The sequence below is a fragment of the Megalobrama amblycephala genome, linkage group LG2 (genome assembly GCF_018812025.1).
Source record: "Megalobrama amblycephala isolate DHTTF-2021 linkage group LG2, ASM1881202v1, whole genome shotgun sequence".
Taxonomy (NCBI): domain Eukaryota; kingdom Metazoa; phylum Chordata; class Actinopteri; order Cypriniformes; family Xenocyprididae; genus Megalobrama; species Megalobrama amblycephala.
Window position 1 is genome coordinate 50,571,750 of NC_063045.1, and position 23,307 is coordinate 50,595,056.

General features: G+C 38.3%; 1 protein-coding gene across 4 annotated transcripts; it reads left to right on the plus strand.

The window, feature by feature from the left end:
- The first annotated feature begins 237 nt into the window (after nucleotides 1-237).
- jhy (junctional cadherin complex regulator) lies at nucleotides 238-22,022 on the plus strand. 4 transcript variants are annotated; one of them, XM_048180723.1, is made up of 9 exons: nucleotides 238-394; nucleotides 618-960; nucleotides 5,601-6,120; nucleotides 10,172-10,276; nucleotides 11,960-12,528; nucleotides 15,733-16,018; nucleotides 17,441-17,527; nucleotides 18,068-18,202; nucleotides 21,123-22,022. In XM_048180723.1, the coding sequence occupies exons 2-9, from the start codon at nucleotides 620-622 to the stop codon at nucleotides 21,306-21,308; spliced, it is 2,229 nt and encodes a 742-aa protein (XP_048036680.1). In that variant the 5' UTR covers nucleotides 238-394; nucleotides 618-619; the 3' UTR covers nucleotides 21,309-22,022. The 4 variants fall into 4 exon arrangements, with proteins under 4 accessions (XP_048036680.1, XP_048036681.1, XP_048036682.1 ...); XM_048180724.1 differs by having other exon boundaries at nucleotides 268-348; XM_048180722.1 differs by lacking the exon at nucleotides 238-394 and having other exon boundaries at nucleotides 423-960.
- Nucleotides 22,023-23,307: the final 1,285 nt, after the last annotated feature.

Sequence of the window (23,307 nt, forward strand, 5' to 3'; positions counted from 1 at the left end):
CATCGGGGCTTGAAAATAATATCGCCATGAAAAATTGCTTTTTAAAAGCCGTGGGCTAGCGCATGTCAGTTACTCGCGTTTCAACGCTTAATGAGATTTCATTGTATGTAGCCTAAATATGTAACGTATGTACACGTTAAATTTATGATTTTCGTCATCATTGATTATGAGAAACCTTGAAGTCTTTCATAATGGTTCTAAAAGTTTGTAATATTTGTACGTCACAATGAAGGCGCTAGGGATAGATTCGCGCATGCGCGGACAGCCATAGCGTCTAGGTTTCCACGGCAACAGTTTAGCAAACGAAACGTTACTGACTATGAACTCCTCTTTCGATATAAATAGCAGGTAAAAATCATCAAATCTGGAGCAGGTCAATGGATTTGTGTATGAGGTAATGTTTTGAAGCTGTAGAATTGATTTACATTATGTCAGCGTTTAAGGTGCCTCTCCACATTACAACATGGGTTAACGTTACACACCGCTGAATTGGAACGTCAGTCAACAAATGAACTATCAACATTTAACACAAATAACGCTCAATAACGTCGCTAGCTGAATTAAGCTGAACATAAATGTGTTTTTACTACTATTAATGTTGATTTTTGTGACATTAGCCATGAAGACAATCGTCTCAGAGCAACAACGCCATCATCATGAGCTCAACGGGCCTGAGGCGCTGGAACAGCCAAAAGTAAAATTCAGCATGATCACAGACTCTGGTCCAAGGAATAATATGCCAGATTTACCACTGATGTGGGACTCCCTGGAGTCAGATACTGAAAGTTTGGTGCAGGAGAAGGAGTACCAGCGAGAACTTCAGATGCGCATTGACCTCCTCTCTGCTGACAACTCCAAACAACATTGTGCTCAGACTGACAGTGAGGAAGAGCATCTTGATGTTTATGATAGTCTGGATCTGAAACAAAGACAGGTGAAGGGACCACATGAGCCACAGAGGTAAGACAAAAGTTTAAGCTATTTCCACTTCCAATAATAGTTGACATGGCATTTCAAGCTGTCTCCTGTGATGTCAAATGCTATTTCATCTGATATAATTGTTATAGAGGAGGTTTTATGACCTCATATTAATTGAGAGACTACGTTGGATATTTGTCACAATTTTATAGGATAGTTCACAAAAATAAATACATAAATAAATACATAAAGTTCTGTCATCATTTACTCACCATCATGTCTTTCAAAACCAGTACAACTTTATTTCTTCTGTGGAACATAAAGAAGATATTTTGAGAAATATCAGGCTTTTTTTCACTCACACAATGGAAGTCAATAGTAATCTGAACTGTTTTGTTACCGTTCTCAAAATTCTTAAAAAAAATCTTCTTTTATGTTCAACTGAAGAAATAAAGGTATGTAGGTTTGGAATGACATGAGCCTGGGTAAATGATGTTAATATTAATGTTAATATCCTAATGTTAATATCCATGTAATTTGTCAGCTACGCAATTGCAGGTGGTTGTTTGTCAAGTCATTGCTGTATTTTGATATACACCATCCATATGACTCCTAAATGCCTTTGTAGAGGTGTCATACATTCAGAGTCTGTTTATAATATCTGTCAAGCACACCCTGTTCCAAAGCTCAGGGGACTGTTGCATGAAACCCGTTTCAGTTGCTACCCAGGTAAGTTTTAGCAAACTCTGGTTTTTCAGGCTCAAGAAGGTGGATTGGTTTTTGTGGTGTTCATTGCCATAACCTGCTCCAGAGCAGGTTTTATTCTGGGTTAGAGAAAACCGGACCAGTCTGCTGTGAGCAAAGTGACATAATCTAATGCAATAAAGCCACTTCACCTGTATCTCTCACTCCAAATTAAAGCAGTTTCTCATTCCAAAAAAAGCAATTGTCTGTCTTTGCCCGCTAATTATTTATTTTATTTATATTATATGAAATATACATATATTTATATTTAAATATAAATATTTTGAATATATATATATATATATATATATACACACACACACACACACACACACACAAAGCATTTTAAATGATTAAGCTTATATATATTTTTTTTAGCCCTTTGCAAACCTATATAAATTAATATTTAAACTGTTGATTCACTTGCATTGAAATAGTCTTTTAGCTCCCTTCTCAAACTTTCATTTCAGCAACAGTGTTCGTTCATTTAAATTCATTAAATTTTTCATAACGATCTCTTAATCTTCAACAGAGAAGTGAACTGCGATGACTCTCTCACAAGAAGTGAATCAAATTGACGCTTTCCGTGTTCCATGTGATTGGCTGTTCGTTTCGCTGCACGTGTCACACTTTCAGGTGCATGCACTCCAGAGTTAATCACAAACACGGATCAAACCCTGAGTTGACAGAGAAAGTTATACCGGGCATTGTGAACCTGATCTAAACAAGGTTGGATTTGTTCGCTTTTGCGTCAAACCTACTCTGAAACTCAAGAGTTTGTTCAACTAGCTTAATGCAACAGGCTTCTGGTGTGGTGGTGGCGATGACAAAATTAAAGAATGTGTTGGGTTCTTTCTTTTCTTTTTCTTTTTTTTTTTCAGTTCTTGAGCAGAAACAGTTCAGAGAGCAATCTGATAACATTTGTATGGTCAGTTTCAGTCTATGATCATATTGAAGTTACCTTTTACTTTAGTTGCATATCTAATATTTACTGTCGGCTGCCTTAAAGGGTTAGTTCACCCAAAAAAATTAAAATTCTGTTATTAATTACTCACCCTCATGTCCTTCCAAACCTGCAAGACCTTTGTTCATCTTCAGAACACAAATAAAGGTATTTTTGATTAAATCCGAGAGCTTTCTGACCTCCGATAGACTGCTATTACCACTTTCCAGGTCCAGAAAGGTAGTAAAGACATTGTTAGAATAGTCCATGTGACTACAGTGGTTCAACCTTAATGTAATGAAACAACAAGAATACTTTTTGTACACAAAAAACATATAAAAATAACTGCTTTATTCAACAATTTCATCTTTTCCCTGTCAGTCGCCCAAACATACAGCGTATGTTCACGTAGTAAACACAGTGCAGTGCTTCCGGGTTCTAAGTCAGAACGGTGACTCATTATTGGCCAGTCCCTGCATCAGCATCACATGTATGCATCATGCTGCTCATGTGTACAGCGTCAGCCAATACTGAGCCAGCGCTCTGACATAGAATAACTTAATAACTTCGCAGTCTATCAGAGGCCAGAAAGCTCACTGATTTCATCAAAAATATCTTAAAGGTATAGTTCACCCAAAAATGAAAATTTGATGTTTATCTGCTTACCCCCAGGGCATCCAAGATGTAGGTGACTTTGTTTCTTCAGTAGAACACAAATGATGATTTTTAACTCCAACTGTTTCGGTCTGTCAGTCGTATAATGCATGTCAATGGGAATTCCATCTATAAGAGTCAAAGAAACATGCACAGACAAATCCAAATTAAACCCTGCAGCTCGTGACGACACATTGATGTCCTAAGACACGAAACGATCGGTTTGTGCGAGAAACCGAACATTATTTATAGCATTTTTTACCTCTAAAACACCACTATGTCCAACTGCCCTGCACATCCGGTTAGTGAGGTCAAAAAACGTGTTCTGATGACGGAAGTGATCTCTCGCTCTTTGCTTCAATGAGTGCAAGACATCACTTCCGTTGTCAGAGCGCGTTCAGACCTCACCAACCGGATGTGGAGGGCAGTTGGACATAGTGGTGTTAAAAATCATATAAAATCATAGTTGGAGTTAAAAATCATCATTTGTGTTCTATTGAAGAAACAAAGTCACCTACATCTTGGATGCCCTTGGGGTAAGCAGATAAATATCAAATTTTCATTTTTGGGTGAACTATTCCTTTAATTTGTGTTCTGACGATGAACAAAGGTTTTAACGGGTTTGGAATGACATGAGGGTGAGTAATTAATGACAGAATTTTCATTTTTGGGTTACTTGTAACTAGGTGTGACCCAGATGTCAAAGTACAGAAGAATGAGCCAAGCAATAAACTTACCAGGATCATAACTGTCACATTTAAGGTGTGTCTTCCATCTGTTACTCAACTATTTGTCATTTAATTTAATTAATGTACTTTATATTTTATCATGTGAAATATAGGTAAAATGTATTAAATTGACTAAAAATAGCAATGCAGGCAAGCATTCATGTATTAGGTTGTAGGCTAAGAACTGTGTATCAATGAGAGTGAATTGCCTATTGAATGTCCCTCTGTTTTGAATGTTAGGTTTTGCTTCTGTTGCCGAAATAGCCTGAATAAACAATGCCAATACCTGAAAACACTAAATGAAATACATCACCGCTAAAATGACTATGAGCTTTTGTGTTTAGCTGCTCTGCAAACAGCCGAGATGACTGACAGCTTTTATTCACATGTCTAATAGATAATGACAGTCTTTGAAAATGATGTTTGCGCTTGCATTTTAATTGAGCCGAAATACCCACTAATTTTTGTACTTTCCGAACAAGTGTTCTCATTTAGGGGAAATTAGATTTTTAGTTTGCAGGACATTACCACAATGAGGTCTCATTCAGCAGTCTGTTAAAAAGCAGTTGCTTTGTTGCCAATGAATGAACGAGCTCTCTGCGCTGCCGGAACACAGATTGCTGGAATCTGAAGTGTGGATCACCGCATCTGTCTCCACTCCTTCATCTCCGGCCCAACTGTTGTGTCCGCCACTCAAAATCTGCCTCGGGCGTTTGTTTTAATTTTTTGCAGACTGATAGCTGATGCGCTGAAGAGGTACTTAGCCCCATGCATAGTTTTTTTCATAATGGTTATGGCAAACCTCGACAAAGACTTTATTGTCGAAGCGGAGCAGCTCCCTCATCATATTTTCACGCTCAAGAATGAAATCCTGCAAATGAATGCGTGCAGCAATATTTAGCACAATATCATTGAAGCTAATAACTACCCATTTAGTTTACATCCTCTTTACTGCTCACATTGTCTTTAAATAGACTCAAGTGTTGCATTCAGAATGAAATGAGCTGAAAGCAATATAATTCTGACACATTTATTAACACAAGAGAGACTTTGCATGTTAAAGACCCCGTCACAGCTGCGAGCCCACGGCGCATTCTCAAGACCATGTCGGTGGAATCATTACGGAGCCATTCCTTGCCCTTTTGCCCTCATTGGCTGAAGTGCCATGCATCCAGGCAGCCTCGTATTTGGCATCATGGGATGTGAAGTGCATCTTGTACTATTCAGAGGCACACAACAAAGAGGCACTCTTCTAATTATTTTAATGAGATCTTTTCATCCAATGATGCTAGGAGCACATTAGGTTGTAGTTTGAACCTATTTCATATGTTTGAATTAGCCATTTGCAAAACTATCCCCAAATTGTGGTCTTCATAGTCATTAGAGGTAAGGGAAGGCGGTGGGGGGAGAGACTACAACACGCTATTACCATTTCGCTTCAGCTGAGAAGTGTAGCTGATTTTTTTTCTTGTGTTTTGATGGCTGTTTGAGGCATTCAGACTGTCTTACTGACAATGCCGAAAGCACTAAATGAGACGTACCCAGCCTGCTCTTCAATTTAAAGCTAAGTGTTTATGACTTATTTCTTCTTAACTCTTTTTGAAATATTTCAGACAAACTCCCCCTGAAGATGAATACGCATACTTGCGCTACGACCCAAACTGGTGGAAGAATCAGGAAGGGGGTCAGTTTCTCAACCAGCTAAATGGGAGACTTTCTCTCGACTCGTTTGAGGAGTCTGAAGATAGTCTTGAACCTTTAGAGAGCACGGCTCTAGGTAGCAGACAAGATTATGTCATTGTCAGTAATCCACCTACAGTTCAGATGGAAAATGCTTCATCCCAGCCACCTTCATCTCCTTTCCACCTGCACCCACAACAGGAAGACCCCCCCGAATCAAAAAGTTCTTGCTTGTCCTCTGAAGGCACGCCACGGGATGATGGAGAGCACCTGAATGTCAAATCAGTTTCTCCCCAGAAGAGAAGCTCTCGATATATTTCTGATCCAAGGCCAATTAGAGCTAAGGAAGACATTGTGGAGCGTAACAAAGCAACTCTTGGTATCAACACACACAAGCAGGGGTCTTACCTGAAGGCTCATCAGCAGATGGAAAAACCAGATGAAACAAAGCAAGTAAGTATTTTTGCATTATTCCTTTAATTTAGGGAAAATAATTGACTTATTTTTTTCTCTCTTACATTCTTTATTCTCTCCAATAGGAACTGCATGATTAAATTTAGCTTATACCATATTAAAGTAATTGATTGGAAGCATTGGTGGCCGAATTGAAGTCTCATGGTTCACCACTAGGGGGTGGACTAACACAGCATACAGTCAGTTTCGGATATTGGGTAGTTAGGCTCAAGGCTAGTGTAATTCCAGTTTCATGCAAATGATGACTCCGTTCGTATAATTATTTTTTAATTTCCCAATATCTAAATTAAGTAATTGCTATCATTTTTTATGTAATTCACCATTAATTTAAATAACTACATAATGACTGCATGTCATTGCTGTCATTAGTATGCCTATATTATAAATCTCATTTTGTTCATTTTTGTATTCATATTTGAAAAGCACTTAAGCACTGAAGTTAACTGCATTTTTCACTAAAGTTTTGATTTAGTATAAAAAAAAGTTTTCTGAATGTAATCTGTGTATTTAGTCTACATTCCTTTTTATGTATTTGACTGTTTTTTTAATGCACAAACAAGGCCATATCATGACCTGACCTTTATCTTTGCTCTTTTTTTAATCTGAATAAGTGACCTTGGTGTTTTCATTACTCATGGTTTTAAGGAGACTACACTGCCTGTGTCACGGAAATTAATTTGGCAGACGCAGGGTCTTCAGATGGAGCAGAGAGAAGAGAATGAATCATGTCTGTCTATGTAGTGCCTATTATGAGTTGATCTGCACAACAGTGGCTGTTAAGAACATCAGAGGGGCATGGTTACCAATAGGCTCTTAGTTATCAGTGCACCTGGCCCAGGGTATAATTGGCAGGATTGGCTTGTCTGCACACTGTGGCCCATGTGTATTTGCTACATTTAAGACCTTACCCAGCCCATCTGAGCCCAGTCCCACCTTAATGTCTCACATCAGCTGCATTAGCATAGTGAAGAGCCGTTAGCATTGTGACATGGTAAACAGAGCAAAGCGTTCCCCGCTTTAGACGGTGCCCTGAATGCACCAGTGGTGCCCTGGTATGAATTCAGCACATTGTCTTTCCAAGAAATATGGTGCACTGTCAAGTTCCATTTACAAGGCGGCATTGTAAGTCTTAAAGAGGCGGCTCATTGAAAAATGTTTATTTTGAGTTTTTTTTTTTTTTTTTTTCATGTGCTTTGAAAAAGAAAACTGGCAACTTCAGGATTTCCCCAAGAAAATAAGCATTCCATGTAGCCTTGTTTATTTTATTCTGAATGAGGGTAAATAAAAAAAAAAAATCATTTTAAAAGATTTAGAGATGCTCTTAAACCTGTATAGATTTTTTGAAAAGCCATTGAAAGTCATTGACAGATATGGATAACTCAGTGTGAACAGGTTGTCCGTAGGTGCATCCCAATTCACGTATACCTATGCACTATTCTATGACGTTTTTAAATATAAATAATTTGAGTAGTGTGTTCACACTGAAAATTCCAAAAAGAAAAAAAAGTGTATAGTGCGTCATTTGGGACGCAACTCATGTATTATTCCAAGAGAGTAAACAAATGTTTGTTTGTTTATGAAAAATATTTGTCAGGTCCATTTTTATCCCAGGTAAGGATTAATATCTAATGCATTTAAATATGATTATTAAACCAACCTGGGCAAAAATAATGATATGAAATATATCTTTTTTTTTTTATTATTCATAGCACATTGATATCAGTTTTTAAAATTACGTTAGAAAGATAGACTTGGAAATTCTTAAACATGAAAGAAATCAGTTCCACATGGCAGACTATTATACAACAAGGCGTTTGCTGTACAGCATAACACATGAACAGCAATTGAAATACTTTGGCCACTTGGTTAAAGTTTTACTTTTTTTGTCATTTGCCTACTATGAGAGAGAGCACAAAACCTCATGCCTTACATTCGTTATGTAGCTAAGCGCCTGTTCGTAAATTTGATACACGGCCTTTACTTTTGCCCTTTTTTTTGTGGCCCCGTTTCCTTCAAAGGGAATAAAAAGCCCCTCAGATCCCATCAGTTTTCGACATCATTATCGGACCGCGTCTGTTGGGCTTTTAAAAAGCCACTATTTACTCTTTCACAAACCCCTAACTCCCGATAATTAGCCGTGTTATTAAATGTACACAATCTCATAATGCACCAACTTCCTACCGGCGTGTGTGGGAGTGATGATGAGCTCCAGCAGAGACCCCTTTGATAAAGACAGAAGTAGCAGTGCAATCTTCTGCCATTGCACTCAGCCCCAATCCCTCGTCATCCCCCAGACCCTCACTTCAAAGCCAGGAACATAATGTACAATCTCTTAATAGCTCTAGACCAAGGCTCCACGGCTCTCTGCCACTGTATACCCTACCTCAGTGTAAACACCTAATCAAGATTGCCTGGGCGGTCACAATAGCAACCAAATGCAATTCAAGAATTGCGGCCCTTTGAAGTCTTCATCGCAAAAGCTGTGTTTCCCAGTCTTGAGGAAAATGGCAAGCTCCAATCGTCTGACTTTGTTGTGCCACGTCTCGCCCCAAGAGGCAATTACGGGCCCCAATTTAACAGAATAGATATTACACAGCTTATGAAGCTCAAAATGCAATTTTGTTTGATCATTTCCTCAATTTGATTGAGATTATTAAAATGGCAGACAAAAGGCAGTGGTCGTGGATGGGGCAGAGATTGTGGCCTGCTGCGGCTAAGAGGACATGAAGGGCAGGTCTGTGATGTCTGCTACTCACACACCTGTTACAGCACAGCTCAATCTATCCACACGAAATGATACTTGGCCGATACAGGAAAATGAGCTGCATGCGCAGCCTCCTATTAACCGTGCAGCATAACAAACAACGGATATTGCAATACATTTTTGCCCCAATTGATATTTTCATTTATAATGAGGACCACTACTATGAGCATTTGCGCATTGCCTGGTCGTTGTTTTGCAATGCTGTTTTTGGTGCAATTTCCAAACTTTCAATTTTTTTCAACTCTAATTCTTCAAGTTCACACAGTCCGATTGCTGTATAAAAATATGAACGTCCGTCCATCCATCCATCCATCCATCCATCCATCCATCCATCCATCCATCCATCCATCCATCCTTTTGGAACCACCAATTGAAGACCACTGGCGCAGTTTGGTGTTTTCCCCTAATAAATAACTGTCCGCGTCTCCCAGTAACGTTGAAGGCTATTCACAAATCAGTACCTTGCGCACATGGCCTTTCGCTAAATACATAGACCAGCATGGCAGCCTGTTTATTGATGGATATGTTACAACTCAATCCACTCACTGCTGCATGTGTCTCTTTGACCTTCCTCTATTTACGCTTTCAGAATTAGGTGCATGCATTCAGGGACGCCACAAGCTGTCAATACCATCGATCGTTGAGAATTGTCCTCAGCAGCCAAAGTGACTGGAAGTTTACTAAATGATTTTCATTACAGCATTAGCTGTAGATATTCTGCCTCTGAACGGGTACATTAAGAAAAATTGAGAGAGTGCACTGATGTAACGTGGATGTATCTAGACACTTATCTCTGAACTGCTTGGAGAGAATCATTTTTAAAGAGAATCAATAGAGCACTCTTCTAGACACATGTAGGTTAGGTCAGGGGAGCTGTGGTTAGTAATTAAGAATAAAAAGTTGATCATAAAAAAGTCAATTGAATTGTTAAGTTCGCCAGACACTCAGGGTCGAATTATTTTGTAGGCAAACCTGACTGGCTGTCAGCTCCGTTTTTGAGTAGGTGGATGATAAATCGCAGTTGTCAGCACACGTTTACACCAAACGCAGCATGTAATTTATCGCCCAGCCATTTCTTCTCATTCTCACGGATGTCTTTGTTTCGCTCTCACGGTGCACAGTTCACCCCTGTTGTTTGCAGTCAATACTTGAATATAAATGTGAGACGAAATAATAGCATTTCATCGACACGGCAACAGGTGAATTGTTAAAAGGAGGCTTATCAAGCAGTCACTCGCCTAACCCTTCTTTCTTCTCTTCCAACAGCCCAGGAAAACCTCTTACGAGACTATCAGCACTCGTAGCCCGGAGAGTCTAGACAATGTCCGGGATCCCGAGCTGATGTGGCTCCAAAAAACACAAAAACTGAAGGTAGAGCTCACTTTATTGATTCCATCCATCTCTATCTGTGCAGACGTAGGTGGGGCTGCTTGGCACAATCCATTGGCCTAATGCATAACAGTCTGCGAGGGCTTCCTCTCAAGATGAAAATGTCTGCACAGTGGGCACACTGTCACACGGGATTTCATTTCTGCTGTGATGGACGCAATTTCTGATAGAGTTGTTCAGGCACAATGGAGCCTCTGAAATGTCTTGAAAAGGAGCCTGTGCCGAGGAAAGAGGGGGAATGGAGAAGCATCATTATTTTGAGCACTTGAACGGTCACCTTAATGCCGGCAAGCAGAGGAGTGTAAATATTTTCCCATTAAGAATGGTGCAAGCTGGTGTTGGCTAAATCAGAGGCATTACATGCTGAGGCACAGCCCCAGACCGCACAAGAATAATGTCTGTCGGTCCCCCGTGCATGCCAGGCTCACCACAAAGAAACATTATATAAATGCTCCTGTCTTTCTTTCCTCTCAGTCATGACAATAGCCGTGAAGCCATGGTTATATAAGAACACATCTCTGCTCAATGGGATGGATTCTTTTAGCCCTTGCCCTGAAATATTTAGAATTAGAGTGCGTAGGACGCCATTGTCAAAACCTTTGTCATGGTTGTATTTGTAATTTAATTTTTAAGAAGCATTATTTTGTGCAAATGGATTTTGCCCAAAGAGCCCTCGTCATATTTGAGGAAATTATTTTATTTATGCTAATACCATACTTTTGTGCCTTCAGACTTTAAAAAACATCTAGAATTTAGCTTCATGTCATCTTAACACAGAATCCATTTTCAGTGCTTTGGTCAGATTTTTGGCTTGCTTAGTTGAGTTTTAAAAGACACTTAATATTTAGTAATATTATCGATTGCACTGCACTCACACTATCAGATGAGAACAAAACTTGAATTGAATTGAGCTGGATGATGGCACTGTTGTCTTCTGTAGAGCTGCTTTATAGCTTTATCAAAATTGCTTCATAGCTAATGAATTTTGCAACATCGACAGTTATTGAACTGAACTGATAACGACAAACAAAGTTTGGGAGGAACACATTCAAACTAATCATCAGATCACTCCAACCAGCAATCAACATGTCTATCCAATCAGCATGAGTGGAGACCTATATAAATACGCAGTCGACTTACGTATGTTTTTTGACAGTTTTCAGCACTCCTCCACCACCCCGTCTCCTCACACTCGCCTGGTTACTTTCCTAAACCAGAAATATGGGGGGGAGTACTCTGGGTTCTGGCAAAGAGCTCGGAGCCCTCTCCTCGGACAGCACGCCAAATATGCATACTATTACTATTACTATCTCATACGCATACTATTAACGATCTGATTACTTGTAAGTATGAACTCGTGAATGTCTTCTGTAGAGCTGCTTATAGCAGAATTGAACTTCTTTTATAATTGATCAACTTAATCAACATCAACATAATTGATGAACTCCGATAATGATGTCGAACACTGAACTAACTTGAACTGTATAATGACACTATTGTCTTTTTAGAACTGCTTTACTGCAGAATTTGAATACGTTTGAATCATTAATTCTGTCATTTTCCTGTTTATGACTGTGAAAGTGCTTTGAAACAATCTGTATTGTGTAAAGTGAACGTTACTTGACTCGAGATTTTAAATAAATCTTGATTTTTACCCAATTATAGCAGAGCCATAAAGAGAGGAAGGAACCGAAGAAGAGGGGGCGAACCAACAGCCACCCAGTTCAGCTCAAGCCTCCGGTTCCTGAATCCAAACCCAGAGCACACCTTAAACACCTTACAGAAAGACACATCATCAGCGTCGATCACCTATCGCAGGACTCTGAGGAAACTCCAGTGGCCTACATCCATGACCCACCACAATCTGGACTTCCATCTCACACTCATGCTCCACCAACCGTCAACCTTAACATAAACCTCCACACACCTGCCAATCAAGCACAACCACTGAATCTTTCTCAGAAAGAGACCATTTTAACTCTTGTTTCTCAAGCACTGCAATGGGACAGGCCTGATTTGTTTAACCCACCCTTTTTACAACCAGGTTATCACCCCTCTTTGCTTCCTAATTCAGAAGGGCAGATGGGATTGGCTCCAAAAGCAGTTGTATCATCCCCAGCCCCCTACTCTGGAGTGGTACACGCTGTGGACAGAAGTGTTCCTCAGAGGCATGCGGGGAAACCTCTTCCCAATGCGTTTGAAAATTCATCATTCAAGAATCACAACAGACTCAGGCAAGTCCACAAACGTACTTTATGCAAGTATGCCAACATGAACCCACAGTATTTAGTATGGATGTTCATAGTATGTTCACACACTATGTTCTTAAGGCTGTGGTGTGTCATTTTTAGTCTTAATGTGGATGCTTGATGATGGTCATATTTTGTTCTACCTGTTTATTTATTAAAATTAAATGCACAATATTTAAGATTTTTGGATTAAAATATCCAAAAACCACTAGAACAATTTTATATATTTTGTTGACTTATGTACTTACATTATCCTAAATATGGAATGTTTAAATCCAGACAAATAAGCAATTTTAACCAGGACACGGACCATGTCCGTGTGTCATCCATCAATGAAATCATTCCAGTTTTATTTTGTAAAAACCATGGAAACACCAAAGACGCTTTAATATATTATGTGTTTTATTAGACAGGTGGGCAACTGTTCGTTTACATTCATCGACAGAAAACTTATTATGTTATATAGCTCAACATAGTAAGTCTTATTGTTTAAATCTTGTTTTCTTGATTTACAGCAAGTACCATGTTTTACCATGCCTAATATCGATCTAGCTTACTGCAGTATACAACGAGTGTCTCATAGCAGCTGCCGAGCGAACGCATTGTAGCATTGTAACAACTTTCAGCACACAAATGTATCTAATATGATAAAACAGTGCTGCTTTACCCCACATACACTTGACCGGAAGAAGCGGAAGCGGTGATTGTGGCATAATAAAAGCTCCGCTGCTCTCGAGACGTGTGTCGCGCTCGTCTCTCATTAGCAATCACTCCAGCGGCCTCATTTCTGCTTGCACAGCACTCAGCCCTGCTCTGCTTCATACTACAGTAATGTTAATAATCTCATTCATGAACATGATTTCTGCCTGAGTCCCATCCTGATTCTTTTCCACCGGCTGTAAACATGAAAACAACACCTCCCATGATTCCATGAAATCAAGGCGTCAAGTGCCTTGGTTTTGAATAAGCAACCTCTAGCGGCAAAAATTTACATAGTGTGCCTTTAAAGCATTAAAGGGTTAGTTCATCCAAAAATGAAAGTAATGTCATTTGTTACTCACCCTCATGCCGTTCCACACCCGTAAGACCTTCGTTAATCTTCAGAACACAAATTAAGATAATTTTGTTGAAATCCGATGGCTCAGTGAGGCCTGCATAGCCAGCAATGACATTTCCTCTCTCAAGATCCATTAATGTACTAAAAACATATTTAAATCAGTTCATGTGAGTACAGTGGTTCAATATTAATATTCTAAAGCGACGAGAATACTTTTGGTGCGCCATAAAAAACAAAATAATGACTTACATGGTGATGGCTGATTTCAAAACACTGCTTCAGGAAGCTTCGGAGCGTTATGAATCTTTTGTGTTGAATCAGCGGTTCGGAGCACCAAAGTCACGTGATTTCAGCAGTTTGGTGGTTTGACACGAGATCTGAATCATGATTCGACACAAAAGATTCATAACGCTCTGAAGCTTAATGAAGCAGTGTTTTGAAATCGGCTATCACTATATAATTCGTTATTTTGTTTTTTTGGCGCACACAAAAATATTCTCGTCGTTTTATAATATTAATATTGAACCACTGTACTCACATGAACTGATTTAAATATGTTTTTAGTACATAAATGGTTCTCGAGAGAGGAAATGTCATTGCTGGCTATGCAGGCCTCACGGAGCCATCGGATTTCAACAAAAATATCTTAATTTGTGTTCCGAAGATGAACGAAGGTCTTATGGGTGTGGAACGGCATGAGGGTGAGTAATAAGTGACATTATTTTCATTTTTAGGTGAATTGACCCTTTAAATTTGCTTTGCATTTTTTTTGTGAGCAGCATTAATTAAAAAAAAGTCAGGGTGATACAACTGTTGTGATGTCACAATGAAGAAAAAGACTTACCATAAATTATTAAGAAGAAGTCCTTAAGTATTCTAGCATGATCTTTTATTATTATTTCTTAGAAAAAAAAACATTTTAACAAAATGGCTTCATACCAACAAAACCTTTTCAAAAAAATAAAATAAAACAGGAAATTATATCTCTGAGAGGACCACTGCAGACCCTCATGAGTGTGATCTCTTAAAATATCCTATAAATGTACCTTTTTATGAGAAGTCATGTTTAGATAGTATATTTTCTATAAAAAAAAGAATGTGTTTATTATTTTTTAAAGGATCTTTACCTTGAACAGTATATTTAAAACATTGTATGTTTGAACAAATTGAAGACAGTGTTGGAAAACTATTCTTTTGAACTTTTTTTTTTTTTTGTCATTTTATTTATTTTTTGACATTGTTTTATTGTTTAGGCGAGACACCCCAGGTGAATAGGGTAAAAAAATTAACTAATAGATATCACCATACTTCCCCAGCTGATTGATTACATTAAAAATTGCAAACATTTTTTGTATTACAAGTTTTCTAAAATGTTATGTTTAAATATGCAAATGATGCATTATCTAATTAAATATGCGCTAATTTGCATACATTTCTAGAACAAAAATCTGAATATTGGATGAAGTCAGGTTCAAAATTTCATTTAATTTTTTGAACATATTACATTAAAAGGTTTTTACAGAAGGAATTTTGGATATCTCTTTATCACTCCATAAATCAGAATATACTATCAACAGCCAGAAAAAAAATAATTTTCACCATTTTTTTAGGAATAAAATGTTGTATAAAATCAAGCAAATTATATATCAACGAATCCCTCTGTAAAACCTTCAGAATATAGATGGGAATAAAACTGTAAAGTTTGGTGTATATAAGTTCTGCTGAAGTAAAGATTTCTGACTCAGAGCAGGAGAAAAAATCTCATTTTGAGAAAATGGCCTTTAAAGATATTTACTGTAATTGAAATCTATAGAGCAAATAGATAAAGTGCTATAAAACATACATTTAAAAGTGTATTTTGGATGTTTTCTTTCCACCAGTCTGAAAAACACTTCATGAAAAGCCAAAAAGTGCAAAATCTCAAAATTGACAGGTCCCTGAAAAAACAGTGTTTTTGCCTGTAGTGTCTCCCCTTAATTTCATTTTGTGCCACTAATGCCATAGAAATTACACACTGCAGCTTTATCAAATAAATTCATTTTATTGGTGTTTTAATAATGAATTTAGAACATGCAATATGCAAAACATGTTCCTAAGCCTTGGCATTGATGATGTGCTCCATGTTTCTGTAGGATACCAATGCTAAAATTGCCCACATCTCCTCAAGTGGAGGCCAGCCACTATCCACCTGAGCTTTGGCCTAATGATGAGGAAAGCTTGGGACCCTTTGTGCCTCCAACACAGATCTCTGCTCCTTACACGGTGCTGCCCCCTATAGGCCGAGCTAATGGCAGCGACACAGAGCTCTGCTCGGATAGATCAGAGCAGCAGCTGAATTCAATCCACAGAAGCAGCTCAGAAGGTTACCTCTCACAAATGGAAAAACACAATCAGCTGAAGGCTAAAACAAATTATAAGGTGTGTATGTGTTTTTAGTTAATATTCAGTGAGCTTTGTGATAATGCATCATTTGTCTAGTATGCCACTTTTAGCATCTTAAACCCTGAAACTGCTGAGCTGAAAACAGGGTTTTAAATACATTTAAAATATTTAAAAATATTAAAATATAATATTTTACTTTATAATATATAGATTTTTTTTTCATAATGTAAATAAATGAAATGATACTTTAATACATATTGAAATATTTTAGATTTTAGTAAAAGACAACACTGCAAAGGAGTCATTTTAAAACCCCCTGATTTAAACCCACATTGCGCAATTCTTGTAATAATTAGCACTGTATACAAAACAAATGGCGTAATACTACAACGTCCTGTTTATACTTAGTAACCATCTTTAAGTTGCCATGACAGTATCTCAATGGGGCCTGCTGCAGATGTAACGATTATTGTGTGGGCCGATTCAGACAGCAGGTTAATTGTATAAGTAATTGAAGACACTCTTAATTGCAATGAGATGATGATATAAGGCACAGTCACAAAGACGACATTGAAAAGCGTTAGAGGATAAGGTGATTAAGCAGCACCCCCATCTGTGCGGACCAGGGCTGGTAAGATGGTGATTTGCATTTAATGATAGCCTCTTTGTCCTCTAGCACCTTGAGCTCTGCAGGAAAGTCCCTCTTAGGAGCAGACGTACTCAACAGCAACGTGCGACAGCCACAGATAGAATATTTAAGTTTACTCAACAGTTGTCCATTCAGTTGAAGGAATGTTAAAGGGATACTTCACATAAAAATCATTTATTTGTCCATGCAATGCAAGTCAATGGGGTCCAAAGCAATATTGGACCCCACTGACTTTCACTGTACGGACAAAAACGTTCACTACGCGGATTAAAAAAAATCACTGATATGTTTTTCAAAATATATTCCTTTGTGTTTTACAAAAGAAAGAAAGTCACACAGGTTTGAAATATAATAACAGAAGAACATAGATCAGTAAAGTGTTCAGTGCTGCATGAAGACGTCACAATTTAAGGGTCATTATGTCATGGAACACATCCACTTGATGCTGTGTCCGGATTATACGGTTCTTAGACCATAAAACAGATTGCTTTCCTGTGAGAAGCTTGCTCTCCTCACCTTGATGTGCCCGCCATCATGTCTCATAGGATTATGGGATAAATTTGTAAAACAGCTAGTGTGGCAGCCCAAGGGGAAGCAGATCAGAGTGGAAAACAGCCATCCTGCAGTGTCCATGACCAATGGCTGAGTCCTGAGAACCTGAAGGAGCCTGACCTGATTAGCGCTTTTGTTTGCGGATTGTTGTATGAGTGCACCTTAAGATCAAGACTTTTTCTCACAGTATCTTTGCTGTTTATAACAGTCGTACCGATAATAAATAAATATTTATGCATTGCAAAATGTCTTCTCAGGCTTATACGCTGAAGGACTACAAAAGCATGCAACAAGAGGTGAAGCTTGGAGGTCTTGGACCAACAAACACAATACCAGAAGCTGTGGTAAATACTCACTTCAGAGTGTATAAAGACTTAAGCATCTGTCGATATTCATAAATAATGTTGTTAAATCCGAATAATTTGCATGTGTGGAGTTGTACGAGAAAGACTCAATGGATAATTGGTGCTCTCTTTGTTGAATATTGATTTAGCTAATCCCTAATTGCTACATCCAATTGTCAAGTACGGCCGTGTCTCAGTAACCCCTTCTTTTCATTTCCTCATGAATTTAAAAGACTTCACAACTGAACACAATGGATATGGACCAACTAATCTAATGAGCATAGCTCTCAAAAAGCAAAGAGAGACATTTTCCAGCTCGGCTGATGTAAAATGTTTATGTGAAATAACTGTTTTTGCACCGCTCACAGCCTGGGGGAGGTGTTAACGCTGATTCTGGAGGGATGATGAGTTTTATTTGCTGCTGTTGAGTAGCTACATGGATGGATGTACAAAGAAACAGAGGGGCCTTAGGGGAGAAATGGCTTAGGTAATTAAAGCTCCCTTTTGTAATCTTGCTGCTCTTTCTTTCACTGCTGTCAGGCAGAGAAAATTAGACGACAGAAGCTGTATTCAAATGTGATCCGCGAACAGAACAAGAAGATAAGTAGGATTCCCTCTCTGTCGGCCAAGGACCCAGTGGGCAGTGATGACAAGGACATCGTTCCCAGGAGGAAGGTATAGGAGAATCTCATTCTGAAAACATGAGCTTTACTTAATCCGTAAATCATATATCTTACATCCAGAGTGGTTTACATGTGTATATGTCATTATTTATTTATTGTTCATATATTTATATTTAAAGCTGCAGTCCGTAACTTTTTTTGTTTAAAAATTATCCAAAAAAAAGTACATAACCAGCCAGTGTTCAAAACTATCTCCTTACCATACCCCGATTTCCAACGGTAAGCTTGTAATAATGGTTTATAATAAAATCGGTACTGGTGGGTTTTCGCGGGAAATTCGAGCATGCAGCCGTTCGTCTTTGCGTCATTACGTCACGTCTGTTTACATAAAGAAGGAGTCCCAGCTAGTTGGCTATATGGCATGTGAGGATGCTGCAGGTGATGGATCATTTATTGCCTTTTCTCATAGCAGCTGGAATAATTTAACTTATCATTTTGATGGCGGATTGTAATTGAGAAAGGTCCACATGACAATCATCAGTGACAACTGGAGATTCACCCGTAGTCAAAAGCAAAAGACTTCGGACTGCATTGAAATCTAATCTAAATTGAAATCTACAGGTAACGCTAATACACACTAAATACACAATCACGCAATGCTGATGTTGTTAACATTAACAATTTGAGAATAAAGTATAACAGTAATAATAATTTGCACGGCTTGATGTGATCTGAGCTAAGCGATCGTTGGATTTAATCACCATTGGCAGCACGATTTATTGTAATGCTTTTTTTCTTAGTTTGCTACTTTCTTGTTCAGATGACATTTTCTGGTGAAAATTCTTAATTTGGTCATACTTCCAAGACGCAGAATCTGTGATTCCGAAGTACAGTATCCACACCGATGTGGTGACTGACAGCAAACATTAGATTCATCTGTGCTGAGGACACATGCTGATGCACAACCCATGTAAAGATGATAATTCTGCAAATAACTGCAATTGCAGGTTTCAAACAAAGTTGACGACAAAGAGGCAAAACTTACAGACTGCAGCTTTAAATTGTGGCCATAACCTTCATGTGGATATATATATATATATATATTAGTACTGTGCAAAAGTCTTAGGCATGTCAGTATTTTCACCCCCCAAAAAAAGTTTTAAGCCAGTTATTTATATCTTTTGCTGTAGTGTGTCAATAGGAAATATCCGTTCACATTTCCAAACATTCATTTTGCCATTAATTGTAATAATCCAGTGAGATTTTTGAATACACAATAAGACTGATAATAGCTGGTGCTCCACATGGAGATCAGAGCTCACCATCATCAAATCCGTCTGTGATTACATGAAGAAACATATGAAACTGAGACAAACCAAATCCAGAAGAACTGTGGCCATGTCTCCAAGAGATTTTAAGAAACCTGCCTCCAAAGCTACCTGAAAAATGATGCCCAAGTGTACCTGGACAAGAGCTGTTTTAAATGCAAAGGGTGGTCACACAAAATATTGTTTTGATTTAGTTAAAGGTGCCCAAGAACGTTCTTTCACAAGATGTAATATAAGTCTAAGGTGTCTCCTGAATGTGTCTGTGAAGTATCAGCTCAAAATACCCCATAGATTTTTTTTAATTTGGGGCATCATTAACAATGCACTGATTTACACTCGGCGCCACCCCCTTAAATCGCGTGCTCCCTGCCACACGAGCTCTCAACTATATTACAGCGCATTTACAAAGTTCACACAGCTAATATAACCCTCAAATGGATCTTTACAAGATGTTCGTCATGCATGCTTTGAATTATGTGAGTAAAGTATTTATTTGGATGTTAAAGTTTTATTCTGAGTGAATTTGAGGCTGTCCTCCGTGGCTAACGGCTAATGCTACACTGTTGGAGAGATTTATAAAGAATAAAGTTGTGTTTATGCATTATACAGACTGCAAGTGTTTAAAAAATGAAAATAGCGACGGCTCTTGTCTCCGTGAATACAGTAAGAAACGATGGTAACTTTAACCACATTTAACAGTACATTAGCAACATGCTAACGAAACTTTTAGAAAGACAATTTACAAATATCAGTAAAAATATCATGCTATCATGGATTATGTCAGTTATTATTGCTCCATCTGCCTTTTTTCGCTATTGTTCTTGTTTGCTTACCTAGTCTGATGATTCGGCTGTGTGCAGCTCCAGACGTTAACTGGCTGCCCTTGTCTAATGTCTTTTATAATGTTGGGAACATCATGGGCTGGCATTATGCAAATATTGGGGCGTACACCCCGACTGTTACGTAACAGTCGGTGTTATGTTGAGATTCGCCTGTTCTTCGGAGGTCGTTTAAACAAATGAGATTTATATAAGAAGGAGGAAACAATGGGGTTTGAGACTCACTGTATGTCATTTCCATGTACTGAACTCTTGTTATTTAACTATGCCAAGGTAAATTCAATTTTTGAATCAAGGGCACCTTTAATATAAGTTAATTGATAAATAAAATCTATTTATAACAGTATTTTTTAAAAACATCCTCACTTTACAGCATTTTTACACAAGTGCCTAAAACTCTTCACAGTACTGTATCTTTGCAGGCAGGTTTCTTCAAGCATCTTGGAGACACGGCCACAGTTCTCCTGGATTTAGTTTGTCTCAGTTTCATCTGTCTCTTCATGTAATCACAGACGGATTCGATGATGGTGAGATCAGATCACTGTGTGGAGCACTGGCTGTTATCAGTCTTATTGTGTATTCAAAAATCTCACTGGATTATTACAATTAATGGCAAAATGAATGTTTGGAAATGTGAATGGATATTTCCTATTGACACCCTACAGCAAAAGATATAAATAACTGGCTTAAAAACTTTTTTGGGGGGTGAAAATACTGACGTGCCTAAGACTTTTGCACAGTACTGTGTATGTGTATAATATTTGAATTCAATCTCAAATCATTTTTGCAATTTTATTTTGACCAGGCTTTAGAATATGCCAAAACTATTGCAAAGCCCAAACCCCCTCCAAAGTCAAAGGACAGACCCAGAGAGCAGCCCCAATATCTGCAGGAAACGGACCCGATCCATCTGGCCACTCTGGAGATGTTGAGACGGCACGAGGATGAGAAACGTGCCGTGGCTCGCTTCAGAACCATTCATGCCGTTTAACCAAAAGCCTTTATTTACTAAGAAGCAACACGCATACATGAGTTCTGTTAATTGCACTTCTATATAATCCTTATTTTTCCTTGCTTTAACTTTGTGTGTTGTATATATACCTGATACTTCTTGTAATCCTGCTCATTTGCAAAGCACTGAAAGCGGAACAGGTGTGTAGCACATACTGATTCCAAAAACAATTTTTTTTTCGATATAAAGAAATCTGGAGTGACATGCTGTGGGGTTTTGTTGCTTGGCTTTGCATTATCCTGCTATTTTCCCCTTGTTTCAATAGGTCTGTGCACAAGAGCACCAATCTCTTCAAGCACACCTGGATGCACCATTAACCCAGTGTAACGTGCCGTTTTCTGTCAGTTCCCGGCTATTAGTCTGATTATATCCACTTTCGCCTGCCCTTTTCTTTCACCGAGAGAAAAAAATAGGTCAAATAAGGATGACACTTTGAAGCCTCCCTTATTAGAGCCCACAAACTTGTTTTCTGTATTTTAAAGTGATAATTTTCCCCCTAAAACAAGCTCAAGCACCTATTTCTTTAATGGAAGCTTTAGATCGTTATCAAAGAGCTATTTACTCCTATGTAATATTTTAATTAGATTATAGCCTCTATTTAACCCATCATGTCTGCTTTGATACTCTGTGTTTTCAGTGTTAAGCCTCAGAGGCGAGGCTAATAAATGCTGGACCTTTTGAATTAATGAGAAATGTTGCCTTTCCAGACCGACTCTCTTTGCATCTTTTTTCTCTCTCTCTCTCTGTTTCCTGCCATTGAAATCAGTTAATTGAAGGGGTCTCTCTCAACCGCACATGAAGGAGGTTGAATTAGCATCCCTTTTTACGGATTGGGAGACTGAGGCAGGCTTTGATCTGTGGACAGTGCTGAAGGAGGCGGCAGGCCCCTGAAAATGAGCTGATGGCTCTGCTATTAGAGCAACATGCAGATGCGTCCATGTGTTGCAAAACGCTTAATCTTTTAATTGATCACCTTCCGCACGGCCTATTCTCTTGCAGTGTTTTATTTTCCCCTGCTAAATCAGAATCACGTTTTGAAAACGACATGAATCGCTTTTCAAAGGATGGAAGTGTGCCACATACCCTGTTAGTTTTTTTTTTATAAGGCCTGTTGCCGTAAACACTATGAATGCAAGGAACCCCTTGCAACACGTGTTAACATTGTAGATATTTCATTTAAATGTTTCAGCTTTAGATTTTTTTTTCTAATATAAATTCATATTTGGTTATTTTAGAACACATGTTGAGTCATAAAGTAGCCTATGCTTTTAGAGGAGTATACATTTTTTTAACAAAACTGGGGAGTGAATTATGGAGAGTTTGTGTGGGTATGGCCTCCCTAATCAAGACCTACCGCCCTTCAAAAAAGGACAAAAAGATAGGCCTATATATCACAATATTTTTTACACATAGTGTAAGTATATATCCATGTCAGCGGCGTTTTTAAATTTCGGTAAATACAAAAGTTAAATTGCGCCAAATGTAGCCTAAGCTATACACTCGCGAACAGAAATCGGCTTTGAGGTAACCATAGCAACAGCTTGAGCTATCGCTGTATCGGACGGTAGCCTACTGTATTTTTTTTTTTTTAATCACGTTATTATCCACCTTATTTTGCAACGCGGAAGTGCGAATTCATGTGCGAGACTTCCGATTCGCGCCCAAAGGTAGCCTATCTAGAAGAATAACCTGTATTTGCGCTACAAATCGGAGTGTTATGATTATGAAATTAAAATATTATGATGATAATAATTAAAAGTTTGCAATATAAAGCAGCATAACGGACAGTTTTTGTACAGGTAAAATAAATGAAAGCGAATGACACCGGAAGCCACCAGACACATTCAAGCTACAAATGACCTCGCCCGCTCTTTCGTGAAAAACAAGGTGGGTAGATTCAAACATCTTTAGTGTTGTAAAACAATTGACGGTTAGACAACTGCGCTACAAACACTGAAATGTGAAAATTACAGACAGA

What these genes read in the sequence shown, in the direction of transcription:
- jhy (XM_048180722.1), top strand. Translation starts at nt 596, where the DNA reads ATGTTGATTTTTGTGACATTAGCCATGAAGACAATCGTCTCAGAGCAA. An exon ending in GGACCACATGAGCCACAGAG is followed by an intron (nt 961 to 5,600) that starts GTAAGACAAAAG and finishes GAAATATTTCAG; the next exon opens with ACAAACTCCCCCTGAAGATG. An exon ending in ACATCGTTCCCAGGAGGAAG is followed by an intron (nt 18,203 to 21,122) that starts GTATAGGAGAAT and finishes TATTTTGACCAG; the next exon opens with GCTTTAGAATATGCCAAAAC.